Here is a 12,546-nt window from a genome sequence, read left to right as displayed (position 1 = left end):
CAACGTGCCACCGTGCGCAGGAGGGGGCACAGCGCCCCCGCCCGGTGGGGGGGCGAAGCAGCCGGCGCCTTCTCCCTTGCCCGCCCCCGCCACGGCGGAGCAGGGTCCCAGTTTTTTTGTGAGGAGCCCCCACCCAGGACACCCACTTTGGGGGATTTATGGCCAAACGAGCTTTTCCCGAGTTGGGCCGGGCTGACAGGGGCTGGGCCGCGAGCTGCCCCCCGCTGAGGAGACGCCTCCCGCCTTTCCCGCCCGCAGCCCGCTCTGCCGCTGCGACGGCAGCTTACAAACGCTCTACAAACGCTCGGTCGTTCCAGGAGCGAGTTTAATACAAAACATACAAACGCAATGTAAAACGCAGTTACTGCGTGGAACTGTGCAAACGGTAATATTTACAAATGTCGACGTTTACATAACGGTATAAACCACGGTGATTGCCAAGTGAAAATAAAACAGAGGAAGATGACGGAGCTGGTTTTTTCCACAGACACACTGAGTGTGAGCACTGTTACAGTGCAAATCAGCTGTTAACTGCTCATAAAACTCGTTGTCCATTTTCAGGGCAAAGACACAGGTATAACGTTGCCGAGAAAGGCCAAACTTCGAAATTTCAGCTAAAAAACTGAAAAATAAATTAATTAGGAAAAATACAAATAGCGCAGGTGTACAAGCAGGCTACCTGGGTGGTTACAGGGCCTTCGTCCTTGTATTTCAGACCCAGCAAATTCAGGGATGAAGTTAATGACTACACAGAAAAACACCATAAGGGCCAGTATGAGAAGCCCCGGGGCAGCCTCGTCAGCGTGGGAGAAACAACGCTGCCTTTCCAGTTTGTGGAAAGAGCTTGTCCAAAGCCTCTTGCATATTTACTGACTACAATAAATTCTGTTTCAGGTGGAGCAATGCTCCGAATGGCTTCAAGCTACGACAGAGGATGGCTGAGGTGCGCTCCCCGTACCCTTACTGGGAGCCAGGACTCCAAGTCAGTTTTCCTTCTGTGCTTAGATAACAGCTGGAGCATTTAGCATTAACGGCTAGGTATGTGTAGTACCTGCCAGATTTTGTCCTGTAATACATTAATTGAATTTCTACGTTAAAAACAAAAATTAGCTTTGCAGCTGTTTAAAACAAAAATAAATTGTAATTACAAATTTTGAGTAAAGTCCTCAAGGAACAACTGATGATGGGATTACCATAAGTTGCATAACATTGTGTAGCAAAATTTGAAGAGAGACTTTACATATTCGAATAGGAAAAGAAAAAAAAAAAAAGGAAAATATATTTATCTGACCTATATAGAAATTAAAAAAAAATAAGAAATCAGCCAGATAATAAAATAATTTTTCTCTAATACACTGCAAACATTCCTGCCCAGCCGCTAAGATGTCGACATCTCCAGGCAGGATCTGAACAATGCAGAAGTATGTACAGATTTAATTCTACAACTCCTCTTCTGCATCTGCTGTTGTGTGGATCTCCACCTGCTAAAAGGGCACCAGCACCCAGGGAACTGCCCGGCAGGAGTTCTTAGAGGTGACTGAAAGTTGGTGTCACTGAGCTGCATTTGCTCCCCTCGGCTGCCACATGCCAAAGGAGCAACAACAATAGAGAATTTGCAAAAACAGCAACGTGTCTTTCATTCCATCATTGCTCTAAACTGCTGCGTGTACTTAGACAGCTCCTCAGTTTGATCCTGAAGTTCCCTCATGGCATCTGCGTTTGGATATTGTATTGCAGCATTTTTGGTGGCGAGAGCCAGATTCTTCAAGAGGCTGCAAAACCGGCTGCTGCTGTGAAGAATGTCGTTCCGAGCATCTCTTTCTTGAGTTTCCTGGCAGAGAGAATCCACCAACTTTTGTCCCACCATAATGATCAATTTGCTGTGGGATATGAAGACTTCCGGTGGCTGGTTGTTGCTCAGACTATTAGTAAATACACCAATTGCCTTGTGAAGTGCACCAAAACACAGCTTACAGTGTTCCGGGAGAGCGATCTTCTTTGCAGCATCCTGCTTGCTTTGAATTACAGTCTTTTTTGCAGATGGCAAAACCTGGAAAAAGGTTAAAAAAAACCAGACTCAGCTTGGTGGCACACTGATTGTTTCTTTCTTTGCTCTACCCTGTATTCTTCACAGGTTCTTCACTTACAGAGAGTTTTGTTAGTTAATAGTCTCCAAAGTACTCCCAGCCCAGGAGTCTTTTACAATCATGTCTCTTTCCATAAAGTAGTGGACTTCAAAGTGGTATTTTCTCCTGATTGCCTTTTTTCCCTAAACAGATTTCATGATTTTAATAATGGATAGCACACAAAGTGCTGTAGCTAACATCAATCCTTTATACAGTCTGGACTTCAAGCTTTCAGGTAATAGAAAACATTTAGACTTGATCTTTAATGGTACTGACTTCATGAGGGTTATGAATGATTAAAACGGTACAGTAACAAGAGGGTCATTGCAAGGTATTTTGAAATGCTAACTCTCACAGCCTTATCCCAAATGATACACAAAGGCAAGCAAATAAATAGCATGACTTTAAACCAAAGTGGTTTGTTACACTTGAGGAAAAGAAATGTTTTGCATGGGTTTTCAGCAGTAATTCTAAAGAACTAGTTCTGGGAAAATGAACTTTGAGAAAACAAATAGATCTCTATGTATAGATATGTGTGTCCAAGTGCAAATTATTTTGAATTTTAGCAAGCACAGAAATCAGGGACTAGAAGTCCTCATAAGTAATAGTCTTCAAAATCAGAAATACCTTTAGTTTTGAATCTGGACTCTTCTTTGCTACTTCATTACCTGACATGATTTTCTGTGCCTGTTACAAATCAAAATGAAAGCGAAGTTGAAATGGTTTACATAAAATATTTAAATATAAATGCTCTTATTTCAGGGGGAAACAACTACTTGCTATGCAGCCTGCATGTTATGGATGACAATGGTACATTTATTAGAAGCAACTGTAGTTTTTTTCCTACTAAACATTTCGTGTCTGATCCTACAAGATCTAAGACTGAAACCAACATTAACAAAACATAACATTTCCTAAATTCTAAAGACAAGCCAGCATTTCTTTGTGAAACCAAGACAGTTATATTCTTAGTAGACATTTCAGTAATTCTAAGGAGAATGATTCTAACAAACATCCAAAATTCCAACAAATAAATTAGATAATTCACAGCAAGAGTTAATTTGTTAAATCAAAATTTTCAATGAAAGGATGCTTTCCAATACACCCCAGTTAGAAAGTTAACATTTCTTGTATAGTTGTGTCAAACAAAATATACTGGCAAGAAGAGAACTACTAGTCAAAAGATATGAAACAAATTGCTAAGCCCCAGCTAAAAGCTGTGTCTCAAATGAATTTAAACGGACAAGCTACAAATATCCTCCCAGGGCTGGCTGGGTGGCTGTAATTTCTCAAAACACCGGTTCACTTTATTACTTAACATCACATCATTCTACATGCGCTATCTACTACTCTAACAAAATCCTGAATTCACATAAAGCCTGGAAAATAGGAAGTAGTGCAAACTGAATTTGGCACTAGTGCAAAGATAAAATAGTGCTTATAGCTTAATATCTGTAAACTATCAAGAATATAGATAGTAAAATCCAGTTATACTAACCTGTAACTGAACATAATCACAGTCCTCAGTGGCAATTTCTTTTGGTTTCTCAGAAGAGACCTGATTTTGATTCGGTTTATCAGGAGTATTTCTTTGAAATGAATCTACTTCTATTCTTCTGGGCACTGTGATTTGTTTTGCCATTTTGTATTCTGGGTTCACTTTTGATTGCCTCATTTCTTGTTCCTTCTCATTCTTCCTGAAGAGCAGCTTACCATTGGCAATGATGATGGATACAAACCTCTTGAGATCATCTGGAATCGTGCGGGCTACCATAACAAAGCGATCAAGATCATCTGGGTTGTTCTGAGGTATCCTGAGGACCAAAGCCTCTAGTGACCACTTGCAGTTGTTTAGAGCTTCTCTGGTTTCTGTTAAAATTTTGAATGAGTTCATAAGAATTTCTAGCTGTTTTTTAATTCTGGTCTGAAGGTTGTTATCAGTGAGGTAAGAGGCATTTACCTTTATGACTTGAGCAAAGGCCAAGAATTCTCCCAGTGATACTTTTATGTGATCAACTGCTCTATGGATTTCTTCAATGCTTTTCTCTAGGTGTTCTTGTAATCTCCATTTACTACTCACAAAGATCATTAAACTTGCAACTGAGCTGGATACACTGTGCTGCAATCTAGTCAGTGTCTCTATGGCTACGTCAAGGTCCAGTTTAATTTCTTTGGCAGGCTCTTCTGATATTGACATAGAAAAAGACTCAGCAGAAGAGTTTGAGGATGTAGAGAGTGTGCTGCTTCTGCTGTCCACGCTAGAAACAGATAATCTGTCTTGTTCTAATTTGGCATCTCTCGAGAGCTGTGAAAGAGCACTGTGTGCTTGGTCTCCAGAACTATCACTGTTTTTTTCCATCTCTTTCTTGGACTGCAAAGCGGTGGGCAAAACTTTTGGAATATCATAAACATTCTCTTCAGAGATCTGATTCTCAGCCTTTGGAGCCAGGAGACTGAGGGGTACATCACAGCTACCGTTTTGTGGCCAAAGGAGCATGTCCCGTGAGGATGGAACATCATAAAGATGGACATCTGGAAACATTAATTTCCGTTGTGTTGGTGGAATATCGTATAATTGTGGATTTAAAACTTTGGCTTCAGTATTTGTTGTTACTGCCTTGTACCTGGCTGGTGGTATATCGTACAGCACCTGGTTCTCCAAGGAATGGCCAGGAGGGTTTTGCTTTAATCCTGTTTTTTCAGGTGATACTGGAATATCATAAATCCATTCTGACTTTCGGGGATTTGGCAAGGTATTGTAACGGCCCCAGGACTTTTTTTGAGATTCATTTTCTGAAACATCAGTTTCTCTTTTGGGAGGGACATCATATAACTGCAACAAAGCACACAGGATTTATAAGCATTGTTTTATACCAGAAGTAAGAAACAAAACTGAATTCTCAGAGCATGCAAATGTGGGCAACTCCAGTAATGTCAATGGAACTGCACCACAAAAAGCCCATAATTTTAATTTTCTAAAATGCACGAGCTGCACATACGAAGGTTAACGTATTTTGAGCACAGGTGATTAAATCATACAGCTGTGTTCCCAACCAGTAAAGTCTGTGAGCTCTTCCTTGGCTCCTTGGGGGTGGGAAAATTTCAGTTTTCTGAAATGGCTACAAGAAAAGTGAAATGCCAGTTTATTAGTAGGTTAACATCAAACACTCAGTTTTACAGTATGAAGGAGGTAAGATTTTATTAGCCTCTGTGTCAGAAAACACTTGATCTTCCAGTATCCTCACCCGCATTAACATATATATCCTGAAAAAAAAAATCACCAACAGACACAACTGACTATTCTCAAACAACTACAATGAGTTTAAATTTTTACTTGATACAGGTTTGGTCAGATGGATACAGATCTTGCCGAGTGCCTTAAAAATGTGTATGCACAGCTGAAATCTCTAAGCTGGAAAACGCGCGCTTCTTGTGCAAGAAAATCCGGACTAATGCTAAAAGGCACTTTGGGACAGCTTGTACCTGGATGCCTTACAAGCACGAAGCACAAGCATGAGGGACTGCAAGGAGCTGTAGGAGGGTACAGCAACAAGAAACAACTGACGGTACTGTTACATAATAAAAACTTTAGAAAGAACTGGCCAGGTCAGGCTTCCCCATCTGCAGAAGACATGCATGAGAAGGGGAGCCCAGACAAGAGTGTTTCAGACCAAAGCCAGAATTTTCCGAATTGCCCATAAACAAAGAATTCTAAGAAAATTTGATTTTGGAAGCAACAATAAACTGTGTCTCCCGAAGGAAATCTGCTCCCAGCCTGCTGCAGCTGGTCGGTAAATTGTTAACAGCCATGAAGATGGTGGGAATGCCAGCTTCACTGAGCAAGTGCTCATATGCCAGCGTCCCAGTTCTGGGTAGCACCAGTCCTGCTGTCAGCCCTGGGGCTGTGTGCTAAGGAGCCTGTCAAAATTCACTTGGATCCCAAAACTGTTCAGGAAACCCGAAATATGTGGCACTCAACTAATAAAGAGTTTTCATTGAGGCATTTTATTTGTCATGAAGTTTAAGATCAGCCCTTTCTTCAAGGATGGTACTTGTCAAACTGCGGAGCAGATGGGAAGCCGGACCCCTCTCAAGGCTGTCCCCAAAGCCAGGTGTGCTCCACTCCCAAAAAAGGTGGCAGCAGAGTGCTGCATGGAATGGGAACAGTTAGTTTCCATCTGCTTAAATATTCCAAACAATCAGGCATTCAAGAATGTAGGGTATTGAATTTGCTTTTCACACTATCATAAAAAGATAAAGGAAGAGAACTTGGTGCCTGCAGTCCAATGAGCAGTCCAGCAAACGCAGTGGTAGTCCTTGTCCCGACAGGTACCCCGACTATCCCGGAGCCAGCGGTAATTGTCCCTTTAACATGAAGGACAAGGTACTGCACTGAAGGTGTGCTGGTCTTATCCCCGCAATCCTCACCAGCAAACAGAGCTCAAGGGAGGTTCAGTGCACGTGCCCAACATCACAGTAATGAGATACTATTCTCTTGTGTCTTACTTACATTGCCTGCTGGTGAGTCTTTCTGGGTAACAGCTCCTGCCTTTTCTGGGCTGGACGGGATGTTGTAAAGCTGCTTCTGCTCTTCCTGGAAACACTGGGTGGATCCGACCAGCAGAGAGCCCTTTCGTGCAGCGGGCGGAGTGGCACCGCTCTGGTCAAAGGGGAAAAAAACCCAGGTTGGCTTCAATCCTTTTCAGAGCCCACTGAAGACTTCGGTGGAACCAAAGGGGTTTGGATCATAGGTAGCTCCTAGTTTGGACAGCGTGGGTCAAGCTCTACCTGCTGCAGAGCTGCTGGAGCATCTTCCCGCCGCGCTGCACAGGAGGGCGGTGGGCACCAGGTGCAAGGCAGCCGTCACCTACACGGGCAGCTTTGGGTCTTGGCAGGCATCACCCCACTTCAACAGAGCGGGCAACACAAACACAGTTTGTGGATAACTTGGTGATAAATGAATTAGAGTGGGCTCAACCCTGCACTGCCAGGTGCTGCCAGGGCGGGCAAGATGCGTGGGGAGGCTCCGCAGACGCGCTCAAGCCCCACACACGCCTTTGCGAGGCAGGTGATGGGATGGGGCCGGAGCCTGGCGTCTGACCCAGCCTGACCTGCGCAGGCTGCAGTGAGACGCAGAGGAAATGCGGCGACATCCACTCTCCCCAGGGAAGCACGGTATCAAGAGCAAGATCGTGTACCAGGACGCTTCAGCGGTAGATGCAATCGGCGTGTTGCCCTTACCCTAAGCGCGTCATGGCTACATGACCTAATCCCTTGCATTTTGTTGCCCAGGAGGTGGGTGGTGTGGGTGACATTTAGCTTCCTTTTGTACATGTACTAGTGACTCTTCTGTAAACATTTTGAAATCTTGGCAATCAAATGACACAGAGGCATAGCACATTTCCTGATGGATAAACCAAGGCAGAGTGGTTCACACTCTGATACTGAGAATTCATCTGTGCCCTGGAACTCGGTAACGGTAAAACTGAAAATGTTTCTAATAAACATACCAGATTTAAGTCACACTTCTCTAAATGTCTAACAAACTCAAGAGAGACCTGCTTTGGGTTTTGAACTTCCCTAAAAATGAGATTTTTCTGCCAAATTTTACAAAAAGCAAACAGGGAAACACCAGAATTTACCTTAAAATCTATTCTGAGGTCCTACAGGGACCCAGCTGCAGGAAGGGGCTGTGGCAGGACTCACCTGCGTGAGGAAGGACTCCCGGCGCTGTGTGGATGGAACATCGTACACCTCACTCCTGATATTTGGGACTGAAGCCCAGCATGCTCTTGGGAGAGTAAGCAGGTGCTTAGAGGGGGAGAAAAACCAATAATGAGAAAGCTGCAGTGAGCAGTAAGCTCAGGACATCTTTGAAAACTCAATTAGCTGAATAGGCCACCATAACAGTTCTCACTCTTAAGTGATTAAAAACCTTTCAGCTTTTCACTGAGGGTGATAGACCAGAACTAACCTTACAAGCAGGTGTGGTACTTTTTCCCCGTAATTCTCCTTTGCCGGCATTTATGCTTTATCTCAGATAAGATAAGCATTGGCACATACAAATCAAAGATGATCTGCCTTACTAACCAAGAGAGGGAAAAGATTTGGAGAAAATCCAGCTTCAGTTATCATTTAAGTCTTTAGACTACCCAAAAGCAGAACTGCTAAAGAAAAAAAAAGTGCAGGGGAATTTCTACTTCTCCAGTCTCACAGAGCCATTAGGTCAAGCCATATTTAGTGGGAGTAAGAGCAGCGAAAAGCTGCAGGCTGAGGTGCATTATTCTGCAGTTCTGAAAGACGGACTCATTTGGTAGGAATAAACAGTTACCTTCATGCCCTGTCCGGCTCCATAAACAGAGAAGACTGATAGGGGAATTACATTATTTAGGTCAATTAGAGACTAATTCTCCCATTTGCTTAAAACATCATTTAAAGAGCTATGACCAGATCCACAGGACAATTAGTTAAGATGCCAAAATATGATTGTTGGGAAAGGACTTTTTTAAAATCAACTCCAAAACCACGGAGTTTTGTTTATTTAGCATGGGTTTAGCCTGGCTCTCCGCAGCTGGCTTGTAAATGGAGTATTGTAAACTACCAACCCACAAAAACACCGCTGTGTTACAATGAATTATTTACAATTGGAGGTAGCGTTCCCCATCATGTGAGTGAGTGTTGTAGTGACTAAATTTAGGAGAAATACGGCAGAGGAACAAGGCTCCAGCTTTACAACTGCTTCCTTCATCTTTGTGAAAGCTCTTAGCTCTCATCTGAAGAAAGTTCACTCATCTGACGAGCAAACACAAACCCCTCAGCGCTCAGCGGTATCAGCCATCTTGCCTGCAGACAGAGGCAGAAAAGACTTTCCTGAACAGAAAAGGTAACGGATAAGTGGGATCAAGAAAGCCATCCTCAGCCCACGTCTGTTTTCAGTCGGACAAATCTTACTCAGTACACAGCAAAAAGGAAACTCACTGAATATCACATCTTACTGGTTTTTTAAAGTACTTTCAGTCGCAGTAAAGCAAGAAGGTGCCCTGTGTATTAGGCGGAAGCGATGAGGCTTTTTACAGGGTGAAAGCACACAAGCTTTGGGGGGTTTTGTTTTTTTTGTTTTATTGCTTTCAATCAGCTCCCTCAAAGACTTACAGTGGCTTTACCCAGCTGCTCAGAGGACAGCTGAGTATGCCAGCCACTTTGCCAGTTGTCCCACGGGATCCACGCGGGGCGGTCCGGAGCGCTGCGGTCGTTCCGCACTCAGGCTGTCCGCCCCGAGCCTCCCCGCGCGTCTGCGTAGGGCTTGCGACCACCACGGTACAGCTGGTGCGGTAACAGCTGTGACGTCGGCGACAGGAGCTCAGGCAAACCTCAACTTCTAAATCATAAAAGCAGGCTAAGACTTTTTTTTTTTTTCTTTTTTCTTCTTTCTCCGTGAGAGTAAACACGGCTGAGGTACATAAACACATGAAATGACAGAGAGACAGGAATAGCCGAGGAGCTCTTCTGTTGGGCCATTCATTCAGATAAAGAATAAACAGATGACATTTTCAGCCTGATTTGCTGGCACAACATGGAAAATCTGTGTCAATCTCACATTCAATTTGCAAATGCCTTCTTTAGGATTAGGAATGCGGAGAAGTCAGATCACAGCAAGTGCAAAAGGGCCTTTTGTGGCTATTACTCAGTTTGAGCTTGCAGTTATGGTAACTCTATGCAAAGGCTGAATGTGCAGCTGCAGCGCTGAAAACTGGGTTTCGTTCACCAGAGATGTACCAAGTTTGTCCCTTTTCCAGCACCCACTTGCCACACAGAAGGAACCAGCACCTCCGTTTCCGTAACTTGCCTTTCGGCACAGTGGGATGAAAGCTGTCCAACTGAGTCTCATAAACCAAATTACTATTAAATCAGTCTGGAAGGCTATTAGTTCAGGACTGAATTTCTTTCCTTTTCCAAATAATATGATTTTCATACACAGAATAAAGAGCCACCCAGGGCTGAAGAGCCTATGGGACAGCACAAAAACTTGCATTTAAACTCCCTCTCCACCTGATCTATTTACTTTTTATTATACAAGATTCCCCATTCATTTTACGCTAAAGAAAGTACAAATTTTTGATGTTAAGACTACTTGATGCAACATGTGGTCAAATTACATGTTGCATTTGAACACCCAATGCAAGGAGTAGGGAGAAAGAAGAGGCCGGGCCAGGCAGCTGGAAGGAAACCCTGGAAAGCCTGGTTTGCAATTACCCCCATAACTGGGGGGACTGGTGGCTGCTCTCATCCCATGCACCCTGGTCACCCTCTCAGCAGCAGCAAAAACAGGCTGGGAGAGAAGCGGATTCAGACCACGCAGCCAAGCCCCGTGCCCTCCAGCATGGCCACCGTAGGCGCCGCTATCCCGCGCAAGCGTAGTGACAACCTGGAGCAGCAGGAGAGCGAGGCAGCAGCACTCGTAGCTTGCTGAGGTGCTGGAAATAGTAGAAACGAGACCAAAGGCAGCAATCACACAGCAAAGGGTGATTTTTTTTTTTTTTTTTTTTTAATTACAAATCATCTTCCTGTGCAGTTGGATGCAAAGACCCTACATGTGCCCAGAGGACTCTGGATGGATGCCTGCTGTAGGCCATCAGAAGAGGAAATTCTGTGTGTGTTATTTTAACTTCAGGGTAGGTTTGTAAATAACTTCTAGATTCTTCCAAACAAATGCTATATTCTTTACTTCCTGCCCTATTGTACAGCTGCTTTAAAATGTCAAAAAAGTGAGGGACTACAGAACACTGAGACTCTCATCTGTTGCCCACAGCAGCATTTCTCACATAATGCTATAAACTGTAGTAGAATTGATGAGAGTTTCCTAAACACCACTTATTTCAATGGCTTTGCTGCAAGTTCCACCGAAATGCTCAGGCCAATAGCCTTTATTATTTTCCCGCTCCCAAAGACTGTTTTAATAATACCACTTGTTACTTTTATAGCTGCTTATATTCTTACCTGGTTTGTTGAGCTTTGGGTCCTTTCACTGAGCAGCTGCGCAGCCACGGCTGGTACCTGATACGTTCCTTGGGCGGGCAGGGTAGAGACCCTCGCTGGGGCTTTAACCCACCCCTCCATCTTCTCATAGGTAGACGACAACACGGTGGGCTTGGGGACGGAGGGAACCTGGTAGATGTTCTGTTGGCCCGCTGGCGACTCCGCGGAGTCGCGCCGGGGCGAAGGAGGCGGCAGGACGGCTTGGGAGGCGGCCAGGAGCTGGAGGCGGTTAGCGGGGGCCAGGCCCTGCCTGCCGTGGAGGGAGCATTTCCACCAGCCCTCGCTGCCGATGACGTTTCGGTCCAGGACCGTCAGGATGTCTCCTCTGCGGAAGGCCAGCTCATCCGAGCACTCCGCCTTGTTGTCGTATAGCGCCTTCGCCAAGGGATTCTGGGGAGAGAGGCAACACCGGCATTGCACCGTTACACCAACGCAGATGTCCCTTAGTTTCTGGTTTGCTCTTTATCTCCACCTTCATTTCAATTTAATTCAAGCCCACCGGTTTTCACATTAAGCTACATTTTTCAATGCGTTGGTTTCAGAGAGCTAAATGTTTGCGGCCTGCGTCGGCTATGTTCAGTGCAGTAAAAAAAAAATAATTATACTGTGATACGTTTCTTCACCACGTTTCCCCCCACAACGCTCTTGCAGAGCATTGGTAATGCTCATTACTTGGACTTTAACAACAACCGTATATAAAAAATAGGTGATCTTCCCCACTGGCATTCTGCAAATTCTTTGTTAGAAGCTGCAGAGAAAACGCATCAACCATCCAAAAATAAAACTCATGCCTCCCTGCCTGCTGCCCAATTTATCTGGGGACTTCAACTGCACATGAGAAAGGCCAATTATTTCTTACCGGGGGGGTTAAAAAAAAAAAAAAAGAGAGGAAAAAAAGAGAAAACAGAATGTCAATGCTAAGGGGGTTGATACGTGCCCAGTGGCAACACCAGCCGCAGAAACACTGCTGAAGAGCAGCGGTGGGCTGCAGCACCTCCGAAGACCCAGGCTCCAGCGCGCTGTGTCCCCGTCCACCCCAGACTCTCTAGAGTTGGATCCTACTGATTCAGGACATCCCAGGCTAATGATTTCTGTGACACATTATCTCAGGGAAAAATCCAGTTATGCACACAGCGATACCAAACAAATAGGTCTGCTGGCTCGTAAGTCTTCACGACAGGTCAGTGCGTTTGTGAGCTTAAATTCAGGTAAGCACACCCAAAACTGTGTCTGTGTTTCCTTCCATCACACAGACACCACCTGCATCCGAATATTTCTGTCTCCAGTATCTTTCAGCATCGTCATGGAGAACTCTTACTGTAATTCTTTTTAGACAGGAAACCAAGGAATAATAGAGTAAGCAACTTCCCTAAAATTGCAGAAC

General features: G+C 44.4%; 1 protein-coding gene across 1 annotated transcript; it reads right to left on the bottom strand.

The window, feature by feature from the left end:
* Positions 1–1,636: 1,636 nt before the first annotated feature.
* Positions 1,637–11,622, bottom strand: CASS4 (Cas scaffolding protein family member 4; the record flags this gene model as incomplete). The annotated part of the gene is made up of 5 exons (XM_010293171.1): positions 1,637–2,050; positions 3,625–4,959; positions 6,637–6,786; positions 7,833–7,937; positions 11,124–11,622. Coding segments are annotated over 5 exons (2,503 nt in total), but the record flags the coding sequence as incomplete, so codon positions are not given.
* Positions 11,623–12,546: the final 924 nt, after the last annotated feature.

This window comes from Phaethon lepturus, unplaced genomic scaffold (genome assembly GCF_000687285.1).
Source record: "Phaethon lepturus isolate BGI_N335 unplaced genomic scaffold, ASM68728v1 scaffold29858, whole genome shotgun sequence".
Classification (NCBI taxonomy): Eukaryota; Metazoa; Chordata; class Aves; order Phaethontiformes; family Phaethontidae; genus Phaethon; species Phaethon lepturus.
Note: the sequence above shows the minus strand (reverse complement) of the source record. Positions and strands in the feature narration are given on the sequence as shown.